Genomic DNA, 18,833 nt, shown 5'->3' on the forward strand with positions numbered 1-18,833 from the left:
CATGGCCGGCCGGCTAGTGAGCCCGGTCCCACGACATCATTCCTAATTTATTATTATTTCTTTGATACGAGGAAACACCATGAGACTGGGGAGTTTCCTTGAGACGAAGGAGATTTGCTCAAATGAAGGGATTTTCATGAGATCAGGGAAAATAATAAAAATATGATAAAATATAAAATTAGGCGTGGGATTGGCCACGGCACGACCGGCCGGCAGGTGGGCCCAGTCACACATCGCCTCGATTAATATTTTATTATTTATTATTTTCTTCCTATTTTGCATAGGTTCATCGTTCCTTCGTGTTTGGGAATGCTCGTTTGTGCATTCAGGTGCTCGTTTATGTATTATTGCTTAGTACACTTGCACCATTTTGGTCGGGGCGTACTCGAGAGTTGCTCAGATGCCCGTACGTTGAATATTTGTCACTAACCCGTGGAATTCTGCTGGGAAGAACCACAAATTGAAGTGACGAAATATTACGAAAAATCGTAGAATATTGTTGAATATTCAGTTAACGATTAAAGATAATTAATTGATGGCTCTATACTAGCAGGCATGCTGCCTCGATGCATTAATTATCTGAGAATTGAGAGATATGAGCTTGTTGAAACGCCATATTTCTCTTATATAGTCAGGGAAAACCTTGTTGCATCCTGTAGACGTTATTGCTCTATACTAGCAGGCATGCTGTCTAGGAGCCGTCCAATCTTTCGATTCTATATAGAAACAATTACTGAAATTGCTCAGTATTCATGAGATGTGTCATTGCCTCAGCTGAGAGACTACACATCTTCATATACTCAGAGAGACAGCATTCTCAGTCAGAGATTTTATGGCACGAGCTTTCATGCTTCAATGAGAGACATGAGCATCTATACTCATCTGATTGCCGGATCAGGAGCATGTATAATTATGGTTTTACGATTTTAACCCTTGTCGAAAATCCACCATCTACAACTTCTAACAGGAAAAGCATTGCGAGCACACTTCCATACAAAAATTTGGACTCCAACAAGGACTTTTAGGGACCAAATACGATTCCAATAGGTTATCCTCATGCACTCCGGGACCTCTAAAATACAAAAAAGTTGGTTTAGATGAGAATTTCCCATGTTTAGTCAAAATCCCAAGCCCTCCTATCATGAGTTGTCACATGGCTCAAAGGGTTTAAGGAAATATTTTGACAAGAAGATTGATTAAAGTGATGCTGCAACTTTACAATGTCCCAAGATCTAGAGTACGTGTGAATAAAACGGTTACAGTCAAAGAAGAGTCAGAGATTGTGTTAAGCCTGGGGACAACCTTACCTTGTGAAGGTACCCAATTACCACACTAGAAATCAATAAATTTACCATCCCCACAATTCATGAAACAAATGGTTTAATTTTTTTTTTTCCTTTACGACAAACATGCACTTCCAGGCTTATGAAACAATCTTTCGACATTTAGCATTTAAGAACTCACAGTTAGGAAAATATTTAGCTTTAAACACACTACCTAACAAAGTATTCACATTCTCGGCAAGTCTCTAAGCATTTCTTACTAACGTAGCAAAATTGTTCACTTCAAATGGGTTTACACATATTATCCCAAGCAATCAAACGAATATTCCTATCACCAGAGATTCACCTACCAAAATTTGTTAAGATCAGAGTCCATCTTATGACAGGTTTTTAGGGATTAGAAAGGGAGACATATGACAGAGAGGGAAAGTTTGGCCGACATTTTTTAATTTTTTGATGAAAAAGATGATATACATCAACTAAGCAATGAAGTATATAAGTTCAGGGATTTCATTTCTATGAAAAATATTAAAATTAATGTTTTCTTTTTGCAAGTGCCTCAATATGTGTTGTAGTCTTCTAAATTCTAATCCTTATTTCTTCAGCTACCGAGTCCGCTGTTGCGTTGTGACCTTGACCTTTGTTCGTGGAAGTTTACCTAGAATAGAAATAATTTACTCTATAATATATACTCCGGCACTCTCCTGTCCAAGAAGAGTCTATTCCTTTTATTGTGGCCAACATTTTTAACTACGGTTGATCTACCAGAATACTTTGTTAACATGACTCATCATATATTAATATTTACACCGGAAACAAGAATGAAAAAAAAAAAGAAAAAGAAAGAAGATGTTCTAAAGTATCCCTTTAACCTCTCCTCTTTTTCTTTTATGAATCACCTTTTCTTTTACGACCTCTTCTTTTACAGATAATAATTTCTTTTCAACTTTAAACAAGAAAAAGAAAGTTAAAACACGAAAAATAAATAATAAAAAAAGTAAAAGAGAGACAATTATGATTTCCTTTATCTTGGACCAGAAAGCACCATAGCATGAGCACCCAAAGAATGATTATCATCATCATCCATTAACATTAGACACATCTTACCATCATCATCATCATCATGAACACGGGGTACATCACTCTCCTGATCACAATCATACCGGAGCTTCTTACAATCGGCAGTTGATGAATAATAGCCTTCTTTGTTATTGTTCTTGATATCAATAAGATTTCTTTGGTGTTTTTGGTTGGCTTCCCATTTATCAGCTAGACCATCACCTTCAAGCATTCGAATTACCTCCGACATTTTAGGTCGATGGGCTGGAAGGTTCTGAATACAAAGGAGAGCCACTTGAACCATTTCTCCCACTTCGATTAGGTCGTAATTGATTTCAAGATCTTTGTCCACCAGTACTTCTACTTTCTTGTCATGTTGTAGTTTCTTCACCTGTTGTGGATCACCAAATGAACAATCTATGACTATTATGGTGAGCAAAACTATTTACCAAATTATGTGTATGACTAGAACTTGTTTGTTTGCAGCTGACTCGGCGTCTGAATCTGAGTCAACCCCCGACTCGGACCGAGTCAGCAGTCAGATCGTTTGTTTTCCATTTTGAGTCAGATCTGACTCGACCTCTGACTCAGGCATAACCCCTGACTCGGACTCATTTGAGTCAGGTAACAAAATACCCCTGACTCATGGGACCAAACCACTGACTCACTTATTTCCGAGTCAGATGAGTCAGATCTGACTCAAAACAAACATATCGACTCAGATCCAGATGAGTCAGGTGATTTCACTCAGATCCAGATGATTCAGATCCAGACGACTCAGATGAGTCAGGAGTAAACAAACATGGTGTAACAAGAAAGCTGGGTGCAATTCAGGTGTCTTACGAGTACATTCATTCAAATGATAAAACATAAGTATGTATTAATCACAATAAAATCAAATAACACTCAGAATGAAAGCAGAAGGTGTAGAAACCTAAAGAATCACAAAGCAAGATCAGGCAATATATATTAGATTGTCGCATACGTGATATAATGATTCAAACAGTACCAGACTACGGTTTCTACCTATCTCAGTGATCGACGGTGTGCAAAGCCTTACTATAACACCTGGGTATAGGTAGATCTACACATGCTACGGATATTACCGGATTGACTTGCATATGCAAAACACAGCATAAGAACATGAAGGCAACTATTTGCTAATTTGGATGCCACGCAAATGGTGCTAAAACCAACAAAGCAGATTGACTCTATTTATCATGCTGAAGTGAATTCCACACATACTTAAACAGACATCCCAGCAGATTAAGCTATTGATTCCAAATGCATATTCATAACTACAAACACAGAAGATAAAAACAGGCTTACCCATTCAATGACAGCCCCTTTTTGGTTAACCGATTTCCCAAAGTCAAGTGCTTTTGTTCCGGTAATCAACTCCAACAACAATATTCCAAACCCAAAAACATCCGTCTTCTCAGAGGATTGTCCTGTTGACAGGTACTCTGGAGCAATATGCCCGACGGTACCACGAACAGCAGTTGTAACATGAGAATCAGCATGGTCAAGCAGCTTAGCAAGACCAAAATCACCAACTATGGCTTCACAATAGTCGTCCAGAAGTACATTTGCTGCTTTGACATCCCGATGAATTATCTTTGGATCACATTGTTCATGAAGATACATTAAACCTCTTCCAGCTCCAAGTGCAATTCTCTTCCTCGTGTTCCAATCAAGTGTTGGTTTCACTGATCATTCAAGTAACAGTCAATAAAAAAAATTATTAGAATTTAAAGCATCATGCTAAAAAAAAATAATTAATACTACAAATTTCTTAACCAAATCTTATTTATTTATTACTCTTGTTCTACAATTCTAACCACCTACGGGCAGGACTGGCTCATAATCCTAGAGACTAGGGCACATTACATCCACAGTAATGGAGCAAAAAGAGCCTAATAATTAGGTGGGGGGAGGGGGGTGCAAATACCCAGTCACCGTTTCTTCAAAGACCAGACAAGACAATGTATTAAATGCATCAAAGGAGGAAAAACATCATGATTGCATGCTGGTCATATCAAGAATTCATCCTGTCATATCATTTCCCAAATTACACACGCAAACTAAATCAGAACACGGTACATCACAACAAAACAAAACTCTAGGCTACACCGCATTATTGCTGTGTTTTGATGTACTAACTGATCAAACAACTTTCCATGATGATCATCAATCATATTAAGTGAGTTTGGGATGTATGAGCCGATGGGTCCCACAGGCATCTGAACTGGGGTCCACATAAAGGTAACGGAACAAACACAGAAGTGGAAGTCACATTAAAACAGTGATACATCAGAACAACACAGAAGTACGATAACATACTAATATCCGGCGTGTATTATCGTTATTACACACGCAAAAGCAAAAGAGAAGCACAGAAAGGATGGTGAAAATAAAAGTCAGGCCGCGCGTGATGTGGCGCAGAAGGCGTACAATAGATAAAACAATGACTAACGTACCTCTTAATCTTGATGCAACACTTCCATTAGACATGTATGGATAAATGAGAAGTCTCTCATTTGCTGTTGAACAGAACCCTAATAATCTTAGTAGGTTACGATGAACAGCTAAACTAATCATCTCAACTTCTGTTTTGAATTGCATTTCACCGGTTGAACCATTTATATCTTTCAATCTTTTTACTGCAACAATTGTTCCATCAGATAATCTTCCTCTGTACACATTCCCAAATCCACCTTGTCCTAATATATTCTTTGTGTTGAAATTCTCTGTTGCTAATTGTAATTCTCTCAATGTAAATTGTCTCAAGTTTCCTAAATTTATCAACCCTTCTTCTTGTTTATCTGCAAAAAATAATGAAACCTCCGTAAGAAATCTAGTGGGAGAATTCGGATGAATGATTTTGATTCAATTTTACTAACCATTGATGTTCTGGATTGTTCTGTTCTTTTGGAATTTTCTCAACCAGAAAACTAGTCCAATTGCCAGTAGAAGAAGGATTAATGAACTAAGACTAACCCCGACGATGAGAGCTACTTTTTTAGTTTTGGATTTCCCTGAAAAATAATGGAAGCCAGTTAATAATCTGTATGTGAGAGACAGAGAGAGAGAGAGAGAAAGTAAGTAAGTAAGAGTAATACTCTGTGATGAATCCAGAGAAAATGACAGAGTAACAGGGCTTGTCCCAGAACAACCTTCATCACTTGTTGTACTTCCACAAATCAATGGATTTCCAACAATGCTACAGAAAAAAGAAAGAGAAAAATCAAGCATGTTTCAATCGAGATACTATCGTTCATTCATCAAAGAAAAGAAAAACTTACTTGAATGTTCTGACTGGAAATTTAGGAACGGGTCCACTGAGATTGTTAAATGACAAGTCCCTGGTTTTAGAGTTAAAAACCCATTTAATTACATTTTGGAAGTAATCTCGACAAATTGTATACTAGTGAGAGCTAGACAAACTCACAAGAAAGCAAGTTGAGGGATTTTTGCTAAAGACACAGGAAAGGCTCCAGATAAGCTGTTGTTGTTTAGTCTCCTGATAACACGAATTATTTTTAAGTTACAAACATAACAAAACAAGAATTAGAGCAAAACAATCCTCATATTAAAAAAGAGATTACAGCCTTACAGGTATTGAAGTGAGTTAAGCTGACCGAGTGTAACAGGAACAACACTAGAAAACAAGTTATTGGAAAGATCCAACGTTTGAAGTTTTGACAGTAACCCAAGTTCTAATGGGATTCTTCCAGAAATGTTATTGTTTTGTAATAACCTGCATTTAAAAAATCAAATCCATAAAAGTTAAGTTCTAAAATCAAAATTCTATAATCAAAATGTTGCGCCGAGATTTTGTATGTTTATCCTCACACTTGTCTTAGATTTGTAAGATTCCCAATTCTCTCTGATAAAGTTCCTGATAAATTCTGACTAGGAGCTCCTCTGCAACAAAATAAAACCCCGTTAAAAACCCTGTCCCTGATAATCATCATATTTTTAGAGACATTCCAAAAGGTCTTAAGAGTGAAAGAGACTTACAGTCCAATGACAAGATTATCAGGAGAACAAGTGATCATAGACCAACCACAAGGATCAACAGAATCTTCATCCCAGTTATTAAGAACTCCGTGTGGATCATTTAAAGTTCTTCTTATGCTCATCAAAGCTTCCACTAGATAATAAATGCAACAAACAAAAGAAACAAACATAAGTAAGATTCCAAAAAGAAAAAAATGTCTGTATTAATAATGAAAGAATCTACATATATACAGTAAAAATCCATAAGTACATGGCATCTTTACCTTCTTGGTTACGAGGTTCATAAGAGACAGAAAATGATGAGAAATGGATAAAAATCAAGGAAAGAGTAAGTAAGAAATAGTGACGGAATGCCATTAGAGATGCACAAGAAGATGAAGAAGATTGATGAATATTTTTTTTAGAATCACTACTATACAACCACTAGTGTTCTGGGTTCAGAGAGAGAGAGAGGGTTTAGGTAGAGAAAGGGAGAGAAGATCAAATTGGATGATACGAATTGTCAGAGTGGGGAGCACAGAAATTGAGAGGGACTGATAGTAGTACACAGTGAGAGAGAGATGTTCTTTCTAGGGTTCTACAGCTAAAGAGTGAAGACCGAGAGAAGACTGAACACTGAACAGTCAAGAAAAGCACAAGTATGGTTATCAGAGGCATAATTATAAAGAATAAAATAAAGGAAGGTCTTTTTATTCAATTTTCTAAAACGTGAGGATGTAAAAGAAAACTAGTATATCCTCTTAGTTATCTTAGATTCTTTGCACTTTCCCTTTGGGCGGGGGAGGTCCCATTTACAGTTGAAATTGGTGCCGTTGATTTGCTTTTCATGTATTCTTTTACGAGCCATTCTCAATCCCAGGACGAGAAAGCAGCTCGACTCCTAACGGTTACATTCGTGGTCTAAGAGCGTACACAGTGGGCGACCAAACCCAAATTTTTGGTCAAAAAACGTGATGCAGTGGAACAGACTAAAGATCAAATTCTAGACTAAATTCAAATTTCGGACTATATTTGGTCTTGGACCAAGATCAAAACCAAATTTGGTCGAGCAGAGTTATAATGTCCGTTTGGAATGGGGCGGAGTTATAATGTTCGTATGGAGTGGGGCGAACAATTCATCAACCGCCCCATGAATAAGAAATAAAAATAAAAATAAAAATGGGGCGAACATTTCAAATCCGCCTGAACAAAAAAGAAAAATATAACGGGGCGGACATTTCATCGACCGCCCCATGAATAAGAAAAAAACAAAAAAAGTGGGGCGAACATTTCATCAACCGCTCGATCAAATATAGTCGATCACCATACTGTGACACTACATACTAAACTCAAATTTGATCGTATTTTTTGATCTTTGATCTTTGGTTTTGATCGCACCATTGCAGTTGCTCTAAGAGACTAGAAATGTTGTTAATTGTAAATTTATCTTACTTTATAATAAGAGGCCCCAAAAATGCCATATGACGTCCCCATAAACACTCTAATTTTTAGTGAAGCCATGTAATCACCTTTTGCCAAGTCATCGTCATCCTAAAAGACACAACTGTTGACCAAAATACGGTTTCACATGTCCTTTCAAATGCATCTCTACATATCCTTTCAAAAGCACCTCCTTACACAATACATCTCCAGGAAACCTATAAAAATCAATGCATACAAAGTTGCATAACCCTAGCTTAATTTGGTTTCATGAGAAAAAACAACAATTACAAATGGAATCTTAAATTTTAGGGAATAAAAAACACCTGGATTGCACACAACGAAACCTGCAAAAATAATCGAGTCAGGAAACATCCGCGGCAGTTGAAGATATGTCAAACAAAGATATAGACAATCAACCAGCAGTCAAGTGGGTATTTTTTCACCATTATCAAGCAACGACGGTTGATACTTTCAGAATGAAAATTTCATGAATACAGTGAGTATATCAATGCCTAAAGAAACTTCTAAGACGTAAGAGAGACACTTTATACAAAAAAATCTGAATGTATATGGTTGCAGAAGTAAAAGAGGCATGAAAAGGACCTACAAAAAATCAATCACGTTAATAGAATCGTGATTCAAATAGAATGCATCAATCAGATGGAGGAAAAAATCCCCATGGCCTAGATCTAATGTTCCCCAATAAAATGTTGACGGTAACTTCATCTACTTCCCATTTTGGTTAACTAATTGCATATAACTCGAATGATATTCATAACTTGATTGTTGAACTTTTGACAGAGAAATCAAACACATGGAATAGTTTCTAAAGGGACTGTATTTTCATTGAAACTTCGTATTTGTAGAACCCTTGGGATTTCAATGACCCGTCATGAATGAATAGAAGGTTTTTGGAGAGGATACGACAAACTAGAAAACTAATGAAAGGTACAAATTCACATTCATGGAGTTAAGAAATCCAAGGTAAATGAAAGAACAAATATTCGATAGGTCGGGGTTTATTTACCACATCTGGAGAGAGAGAAATGGCAGAATTTTTAAAGCTCAATTCAACTCTGCTGATCAGGTGAGTATGTCTATTGTACAAGACATCAGATATAAAATGGCTGCTAGGATTTATAAAGCTGATAATAATCCTCATGCTAGATGGTTCTTAAATAGATGGAAGATTGATTGTACTTTTACTTCTCCTGAGGTAATTCAATGTACTTAGTTATTTCCTGATCCTTAGGATACTATGTTGAATTTTGATGGCTCTTTAAAGGATGAAGCTGGTAATTTTGGTGCTCTGCTCAGGGATAATGAAGGAGAAGTGGTAGATGCTTCTCATGGAACTAGCAAACCTATTTTTGTCTTAGCTCATGAGATGCAAGGAGTTGAATTAGGTCTAAAGATGGTTATTCGCAAGGAATTGTTTAAAATCCATGTGACAGTTGACTCTATGGCTGTTTTCACTATTCTTTCTAATCCTGAAATGACTCCCCCATGGAATGTTCTTCAGATATGGAGATGTATCAAGAAACTAAAGGAAATATTTGTGTAGTGGAAGATCCCTCACTGTTACAGAGAGACTAGTAGAGCAGCAGATTCTTTGGCTAGTAAGAAGGCTGAGAGCATGTGGGAGGAAGTGAGAAATGAAGATTTTACAACTGATTTCAAGGAAATTCTGGCGGCTGACAAGAACCAAGTGGTGTATGAAAGGAGGAAAAGGATTTAATTATTTAGTTTTTTTTAGCTTTTAGTTTTCCTATTTTTCTGTTGTTTTTTGTTTTGGTTTGGGTATCCTTAACCCAGTTTACCGTGTCAAAACAACAACAAAAATATATTGGATAGGTGACATTTGTGTTTAACACAAGTTATGAATATGATCCGAATATGAGTAAAGTTCTTATTTTTATCCAATAAGAATGCTTCAGAGATATCTACATATCAATAGTAATTAACAATTTTGCGAAAAGAGAAACTATTTGTCAAAAGAGACGGACATGGGACTATTTTAACGAAACCGGCAGTGGGAAAAAAATAAGAGTGGTTAAAAATGGTAGAAGGTTATAATATATGAGTATTATGCGTACAAATCACAACAGCGGGAAAATGAAGGTCTAACTACAATGAAGGGTCAAACATTGTCCGTTCAACAATATATGATCGTCACGTACACATGTTTTGAACAACGAGTTGCATGATATGGTAATATCATGAATTTAATAGTATACATAACCTGCATCCGTAGTAAATGGGATTGTGTTGCCGTTGTTATTCACTGGGGGACCAAGATTTTATGTTATTTCACCATCAAGATGCATATGGTAACACTCTTTATTCAGAACATATGTAACACGAAGTGGCTAGAACTAGAAGTGAACCAGTTTGATTGCATCTCAGGTAATAGAAGATCCTCCCGATAAAAACTACTGGCCATTAAAAAGATAAATCATATATACACTTGATTCAAATTTGAATTAGAAAAAACTCTAATTGTACACCTTTGGATGAATTTTTCCTCTGATTTTCCCAGAGGAGAATGTAAAAATGATGAAAACCAATTTTGTGCCTCCGATTTCACGTAGTATCATAAACTTCGAGAAGAAACTGACCGATGAGCTAATCTAATCTGATTTATTTATTTATTTGTAATGAATGTTTGTGGAAATTGGAACTTATATGTTTACTGTACGTTGAACCATGATGCCCAAGTTTGGTTATTTGTCAGGTTTGAAGCATAAAAGATTCCATGAAGAGAAAGACTAGCTCATGATCATTACAAATCACTTCACTTATAGTTCTTCTTAAATTCCATTTCCAAAATATTCGGTGCGTATGCACCGGGTTAGATGCTTGTATATATTAATAAGTGTATCAACTGCAACACACAGAGCCGGTTCTGAGCCAAAAATCGATGTTTCCAGATGATCATAAAGACTTTATACATTAAGGTAAAAAGAAAGAAAAAAAGGGCGAAGGGAAGAAAAAATAGTGATGTCATAAACACGATAGTAAACGAGAAATAATAAACGTGCTGGCACAACACAATTCACATTTTATGCTTTTGGTATGGCAATTTGAGCTATACAAGCTTTTAAGTGTATAATCATGACTGGTCATATCCGGCAAGACACAATTAATAATATTTTTTATCCTTAATTGATCAAATAGCTGATTTGGATGGGTCCTTCCCGATTAAAAGAAACCTGGCTAACAGATTTGTTAGCGCTGTCGCAATGGTATCATGCCTTTCAATAAGATTTAAAATTCTCAACACAAAAGAAACTTCACTGGTGTCTTCATAGTTAAGCTGGCTTATACTTCGATGAAGCTCAGTGAGAACCTTTTCTAGACCACTTTTTTCATATACTTTCTTGATGAAATCCAAAATTTGAGTGTCCTCAACTTCAAAATCAACATTTACTCTATGCAATTTCTTTTTCCACTTCAAAGTTAAATCAGCTCCTTGTCTTGCTTCATTTCCATTGTTGAGTCTATAAGAATGATATCCTATGACTCCTATGTAACAGCGCGAGATGACACAGTAATTAGTCCACTGTTAGTTTTGGTAGAAATATTATCATTATTCTCCCTAATATATGCTTATCCGAATGCCAAGTTTTTCTTTATGGAAAACATTTTATCTGTCAATAACTAGTTTGGTATCTCTATTGAAGTAGAGATTGTTGAGAATATTTCATGGACAGTGATGACTACGTTGTAAGAGCAGAGACGTTGTTTTACCTTGTTGGAAGTATTAGCAGCATTTGGAACAGTTTTCCTGAAGATGTTCACATCTTGCCTTCCTAATGTACCAACAAGTGATAGCATAAACAAGAATCCGACTTTTATATATTATTTCTGATTACGTAATAATAATCTTTATATATAATAGGAACCCAAGTCGTCATATATCAACGCCATAATAATTCTTAATTTTTGTTACGTTACACCACAAGTTTTTGATAAGTAATCGCTTTGTTATCAAATCTTAGGTGTAACGGAGCAGTGTGGGATCATGTTTTGCTTAGAATGGAGTAAAAATTGGCTTCGTGGAAGAAACAACAACTTAATAAAGCAGGTAGGTTAATTCTTACCAAAAGTTGTCTTGCAAGTTTACATATCTATTATCTTTCTCTCTTTCATCTTCCGGTGAGTGTGGAAAATAGAATGATTAAGATTATGCGTAACTTCTTGTGGGATGCGGTGGAAGGTAGAAGGAAATTGGTATGGTTTTCTTGGAAGAAACCTTGTAAGCCGAAGGTGAACGGGGGTCTAGGTGTGAAGAATTTGAGGGAAACGAAATCAAGTGGATTTGGAGATTTTCGAAGCACAGAAATAGCCTATGGAGGAGAATAGTGAATGAAAAATTCTCTTATAATACTAATCTTTTAATTCCTGACGTGGATAATCTTTCTCAAGGAAGGAGCCTCTGGAAGAATGTTACTAATATGGTGCCATTAATCCAAAACATGGCGAGCTTCACGGTAAGGAATGGAAAGGGTATGCGGTTTTGGTTGGATCATTAGCTTGATAGGGTATTTTACATGACATTTTCCTAGTGTTTTCAAGGCAACAAGGATGAAGAACGCTACAGTTTCGTACATGATTGTGAATGGGGAGTGGGTTTGCGATTTCAAGAGACAGTTAAATATGAGTGAGCAATTAGAATGGGATTTACTTAAGCGTGACTTACATCATATGCCTGTTTTGGTGGAAGAGGACGACAAAATGGAGATTATGGAAAATTTTAGTACTTCAAACTGTTATGATAAGCTCATAGGTGATTTGGATGAGTGCGGATTCAATCAATCTCTTTGGAAATCCAATATTCCCAACAAGGTTAGTTTCATTTTATGGGCTACTTTTCATGATTCACTCCCAACTAGGGATATGCTGCATCGTCGAGGTGTTGACATAGAGAGTGATCACTGTGTCATATGCAATAATGTTAGGGAATCTGCGAATCATATGTTTCTTCATTGCATGTACTCTTTTGAAGTTTGGAAGTACTTCATTGCATCCTTCAAAATTGCTTGGTCTATACCAAGCACGTTACTTCAATTATTTGAAGCTTGGAACACCAACATGCTTCGTGGTAAAGGAAGACAGGTATGGAAAATATTGCATTATGCAATTTGTTGGGTTTTGTGGAAGGAAAGAAATGGAAGGGTTTTTGGAGGTCGACATAAGTATGTGCAAAAAAGTATTGATTTGGTAAAGCAATTGGTAGTTTTATGGTCTTGTGTTAATGACACATTTAAGTATGTGGATCCAAGACTTATTTGGAGTAATTGGGATACTCTAATGTGTATGTAATTGACCTTGGATTTTTCCTTGGTTATCTTTTTCTTTTAATATAACCTTCTCTTTCAAAAAAAAAAAAAAAGAACCCCTTAGATGTAACCGTAGTAAAGGAATATGTCCATACATGAAAAACCACATCTATTCACTCCTAAAACGCATACCAAATGAGATATAACCTCTCACTACAACCTTTCAGTCTTTGGGACATTCCCTTCTAAAAGATACAAGTTCAAACTTCGAGACACAAGTTCAAATATAAATATTGTTTCTGCATTTTTGCTAGGAACAAATCTCTCAATATCAAGAAGAATTACGGGGAAATAGCCAAAATTAAGAATGTAAGTTCTTTCAACTTCTAAACTAGTAAAAGAGTTTACGGTCTTTAAGAACTAACTTGACCTACTCCTTAGCTTGAATTTTCTTTGTAATATTCATCATTATACTAAAGTCATATGGCTTGTCTCAGTAGATAGAATGGTAAATAATACGATTAAATAGGATAGTCAGTCTTCACATACCTATATTAATGAAGTTTACGTTGACGTCGTCCTCAGACTTCAATCTTCAAGGTGGATTGGTGAATTTTAACAATCAACTACCATGCTCAATTTCTGGTCCGAGACCGACTTTAGTAGATTAAAAATCAAGACATAGTTTTGATGAACTAAAATTGACAACAAGTGACGTACCAAAACTTTTGAGTTTGACCGAGCGATGCCCTAACACAAATGTGTTTGTTACTATAATCTTGACCAAATTCATCGATATTCCTTCAACCTTCTTCTTATATTTGATATGCCTTCAACCTTATGCTTATATAGCAATACAAACTGAAATATTTGCAATTTTCTTCGAAAAAAACTAGAAACGATATAACTTAGTTCCGATTGGAAAGTAAAAAAAAAGCAACATTCATTTGGATATCAAATCAGATCCTATTATAATGGGTAACTGATTTATTTATATTTTATATTTATTGTAAATTTTTAGTTTCCATCATACGTTTCCCATGATAAATTATGTAAATTAGTTATTCCAATTAGTATGCACCGGTTTTGAGGCTTGGTACAATAATACCGTTGTCACGGTGGGACGGCCGACCGAAAAAAATTGACGCAAAACCAAATTTTGTACTCACAATTTAGTTCCGCCATAATGGCACGAGTCGGTATTGTGAATTTGTAAAGCGAAGAGATGTTTAAAGCCATCTTGCATGGGATGTATTCAATATTGCGCCATCCTGCCTTGCACCAGTCAGTGTTGCACCACAATGGTGCAGAATCTTGTAATCCTTCCCTGCATACATGCATTCCTTGCAGCACCACAACCTGAGCCACTATCCATTCATTTTATTTCTTTAACTGCAATCTGTCCAATGCTTCCAGCTCACTGCGCACCACCATTCTAGCTCAAGCCATCTGAACTTCAAACAATCACCACCATTTCATGGCTAAAGTTGGAACTTATGTAAAAAAATCTATTCCTAAGTACAATGTAAAATATCCCCACCAAGTACAAATCGGAATGAAAAAACTATGAAATAGAGAAACTTATCTAATCCCAACAATGTCAATACACTTGGTTTATCAGTTTGATCTAGCATTTCATGCAAAAATGAGAAACAAACAGGATTTATGTAAAATATAGCCTAGTTGGATCCCCTGTATTCAAAATTAAGCAAGATAACATAATAAAGGTTTGTCTTAAAATAGTAATAACAGAATTCCTAGTCTCTTAAAACAGAACAATATTGCTTAACGCTTTCCACCACCACCACCACCAAGCTTTGCTTCTTTAGGCTGGGCACCCTTGTCCACCTTACCCTGAGTCTTCTGTGTCTTGGACATTACTTCTGCTTTTTTTAGCTGTCTTCTCACTCTTGGACTTCTTAACTCTCTCCTTGACTTCACTGAAAAAGCCATAAAATACAAAATCAGTAAAACAGAACTACATCAACAAAACATCAATTTTCAATGTCAGAGACTATGTTGTTTGATTAAGAAAAGTGAAAGCAACAAAATCATACCGAATTGCGGCTTCAAGAGCTGCATCTTTGACTTCGGTTTTCTTGGCCCTTCTCTTTTGGATCACCTAGAGTAGGACTTCTTGGTAACACGACGCCTCTCCTACAAGAAATAACAAATAGGATATCAGTCACAAAAAAAAAAAAACACTCCATACTTCACATAAAACAAATTAGTAACTTGGAAATTACTTGATCGTACTGTAAGCTTCCACGATTGTTCATGTCAATGGCAGAAAATTTATAAAACGAAAGGAGAACCCCAAACAATTTCCTTCTTGTTTTGCTTTATGTACATGGCCGTCTATGTAAGCTTTCAGCGCTTCAACTTGTTGTGGAAATACCTCTTACATTTTGAGTTAACAAAAAGGAACACCTACCAAGCAACAAAACACAACAAACTCATCACTCAAATGGACCATTATAGGAAAAAAATTGACAATCCAGTTTCAACAAATAAAAACTAATGTAATACATCATACACAAATACGTTACCTGAGAATCACTCCTGATAAATTTAATACCTCTGCCAGGGTAAATCTTTGCACCACTGAATCGACAAAGTTCAGTCTTGTAAATCCACAACAATCCAATATCAACACCAACTTTACCGACCAAAAACCCTTATCTCTATCAATTTAAATAGCAGATTCTAATAGTAGTAAGCCATTGTAAATCAACCAGCTCACTGCACACCACCATTTTCGGCTCATAACCAACTGCTACACAGAATCCCCAGCGCAACTCAAACCCACTAGCAGCTTCATCTCAAACCTGTCACTGCCAAGACCATGTGTCCTAACATACATCTACTTGTAGTTCAAACCATCTTTGTACTGTTATTACCATCACTTCCGTGTAACTTCCAACCTAGCATTCAGTCACATCTCAATGAGACCATAGCAAAATCTAGCACTCAACTGCAATATTCAGCAGCTCCACCATCTTCACCTTGACAACGCCACCTTTTCCAATTATATTATTCACTGTAAACATAGCTCTATTCACTAAGCTTCAGCTGCAACACCAAACTGTTCTGCACCACCAGCTTCACTGTAGATGCAATTCAGTCCCTTCCATGTAATCAATGGCAATACCTCATAATCACAATCAATCTTATTTCATCCAACAAATCTACCTGCTAATGTAATGGGAGATCTAAAACTTCATTAATCTTCATAAACCCTAACTCTTGAATTCATCATCCACACTCATACAACCACAGAACCAACTTCATATATCAATTTGAGGATAATCCAATCTTTAACAATCATAACCCTTTCTTCCAATTCTTCTTCCCTGTAGATTCAATTGGCAGACAATCATCAATTCCATCTCCATAAACAGCACCCACCAACACAACAAAACTTCCAGGGGGTTAGTCCTCTAGTGATTTCGGGGGAGTTGAGTGTATTTTAAATCTCAGGGATTTTGAGAGAGTTTGAGAGAGTGTAGGGAGTTTGAGAGAGTTTTGTGTTTTTGAGTTCAGGGAGTTTGGGGGAGTGTAGGGAATTTGAGAGAGTTTATTAGAGGGAGTTTGGGGGAGTTTGAGAGAGTTCACTCCTAACTCATTCTCTTTTAAGAAACAATAAACCCTTATTTGCAAATAACATTGATCTTTAATCAAAAGAAAAAAATAAATGAAAATGATCATATCTCTGTATCAATAGTATGTTTGTGCAACGAGATAATTTTTTTCCCCTTCAATTTAACGGTCTCCATACAATTCTAACTCCCTTTGTTCACGAACATTTTCCCACATATCATCCGCTATACTCTTTCTCCATGCATTAGCTTCTTGACGTTGTTGTTCTTGAGTTTGTTGTGTCAAAATTTCATCGTCATGGATGGCTATCTTCCTCTTCCTCGACCGGAAACTCATATGAACGGCATTCTTTTCGTAAGAAGTTGTGTAGGCCTGCACAAGCTGTCATTATCTCCGCTTGCACCTGATACGGAAATGGAGGTTGAGACTTAAAGATATAGAATAGAATAGAATTATGTGTCTAAATAAGATGACTTAACAAGTGATAGTGATTCTCAATGACACCCATGCAAAGTAGCAAGCCAATTAATGCATGATGACATAACAAATTATGAAGATAGCTGTAAAGGAATTCTGTTTCACCGAAACACAGTTTCAGATTGTCCAATCTTTGCAGTACTAATACTTACCTGATCCTCTTTAAATTTTTATGGTACACTTACAACTAAATATTCCATAACACACTCAAAAATCATAGCATTCCAACGGTTCATTAAAAAGATACAGTACTCAGAACCCGACTACTTTCAATACGTGCATACAGAATTCAGTTCCGGATTTCTCACACTTTGGTGTACTTAAAGTGATCATAACTTCATGAAATTTCTACAGTAGCTAACCTTCATATATACAAACATCATACTAAAATTTCAGCTTTGTCCGATAAGCGGAGAATGAGATAAATAGAAATCAGTCCCCTATTCGGGATTTAAACTCAGCAGACCATAGTCATATATTGTGCAAGCTTTGCAGTAGCAAACGTGACCTGATCCGCGTGAAAATTTTACTGTACTTCTATAACAAGGTAAACTACGACATACTCAAATTTCATCATATTCCAACGGTTTAATTTAAAGATATCATTATAATCAAATCATGCAATTTCTTACCAAGATCTTTTGAACCACAAATTAGGGTTTTAACAGAGAGAGAGTACCCACAAAAAAAAAACTATACACACAATCAAAATAAACAATCATGGAGATCAAAGATATGAAAAACAATCAAAATAGTACACAAATCAAACTATTATAAACAATCATGGAGATCAAAGAAGAAAAAAACATACCTGGAAAAAAACGTTTCCTCTTCTTTCTCCTATGGTTTTCTACGCACCAAACTCCTTCCCAAATCTCTACTCTTTTGAGAGATTTGTTGTGAGACCAAAATACACTAAAAACTCCTTCGAACTACCCAAAGCAACCAACTCCCTAGTATTGTAGGGTTTTATGACTAACAGGGAGTTCAAGAGCTTTTTTTTAAACTCCCCAGCGACTAACAGGTGTTTTCTAGAGAGTTTAGGAGACTCCTCTGAACTCCCCCACGACTAACGGAGATTTGGAGAGACTCCCTCAGGACTAACAGGAGAAAACCTAAATACATTAAAATCTCTCGAACTCTCGCACGACTAACCCCCTGTTCATTTTCTTTTTTTGTTTGTCCACGACCCACAGACTGAATAACTCCTCTCGATTTCTTCTACAATTTCAATGTTCGATGAACAAATAAGTTCAACACCACTGAAATTGAAGTAGTAATCAAATTAGGGCACTGAATTTCTAGAGAAATTAGGCCACTGAAATTCACTTGAAAGAGGAATTAGATCTGGTTGCGGCGGTGGTGACGGTGGTAGTGGTGCGACGAGGTGGAGGTGGCATTTATGTGTTGGAGTTTATGTATGATTTGGGGATGAATAAGAAAGAAGAAGAACGAATGGGAAGGAATAAATAGAAGGAGATGGTCGGGATTCGATCCCACTACCTTTACGCCACTTTGACAAAAATGCCGGCTATAAGAGGGGGTATTTTTGGTTTTTCAGCCAGGACCATTCCCAATCTTTTTGTTTCTAATTGAAAAAAAAAGCCATGTCCCACATTGACACAAAGTCACAGTATATAGAGTCCTCCCTCGCTTCGCTCGGTCGGCCTAACAACACTACGGAGTG

General features: G+C 36.4%; 2 protein-coding genes and 1 pseudogene across 3 annotated transcripts; 1 reads left to right on the forward strand and 2 right to left on the reverse strand.

Annotated features, from left to right (window-relative positions):
* Positions 1-2,056: 2,056 nt before the first annotated feature.
* LOC113301432 (probable LRR receptor-like serine/threonine-protein kinase At4g30520) lies at positions 2,057-6,993 on the reverse strand. Of its 2 annotated transcripts, XM_026550210.1 has the most exons (11): positions 6,629-6,993; positions 6,366-6,498; positions 6,198-6,269; positions 5,959-6,102; positions 5,794-5,865; positions 5,648-5,707; positions 5,465-5,565; positions 5,246-5,380; positions 4,823-5,167; positions 3,672-4,051; positions 2,057-2,733 (listed from the first exon to the last, which is right to left on the reverse strand). In XM_026550210.1, the coding sequence occupies exons 1-11, from the start codon at positions 6,720-6,722 to the stop codon at positions 2,308-2,310; spliced, it is 1,962 nt and encodes a 653-aa protein (XP_026405995.1). In that variant the 5' UTR covers positions 6,723-6,993; the 3' UTR covers positions 2,057-2,307. The 2 variants fall into 2 exon arrangements, with proteins under 2 accessions (XP_026405995.1, XP_026405994.1); XM_026550209.1 differs by having other exon boundaries at positions 5,246-5,565.
* Positions 6,994-12,374: 5,381 nt separating this feature from the next.
* On the forward strand, positions 12,375-13,112 carry LOC113305640. Its single transcript, XM_026554656.1, has one exon. It carries the CDS (start codon positions 12,375-12,377, stop codon positions 13,110-13,112), a length of 738 nt encoding a protein of 245 aa, XP_026410441.1.
* Positions 13,113-14,854: 1,742 nt separating this feature from the next.
* On the reverse strand, positions 14,855-16,945 carry LOC113305641 (annotated as a pseudogene).
* Positions 16,946-18,833: the final 1,888 nt, after the last annotated feature.

Source organism: Papaver somniferum, chromosome 8 (genome assembly GCF_003573695.1).
Source record: "Papaver somniferum cultivar HN1 chromosome 8, ASM357369v1, whole genome shotgun sequence".
Taxonomy (NCBI): Eukaryota; Viridiplantae; Streptophyta; class Magnoliopsida; order Ranunculales; family Papaveraceae; genus Papaver; species Papaver somniferum.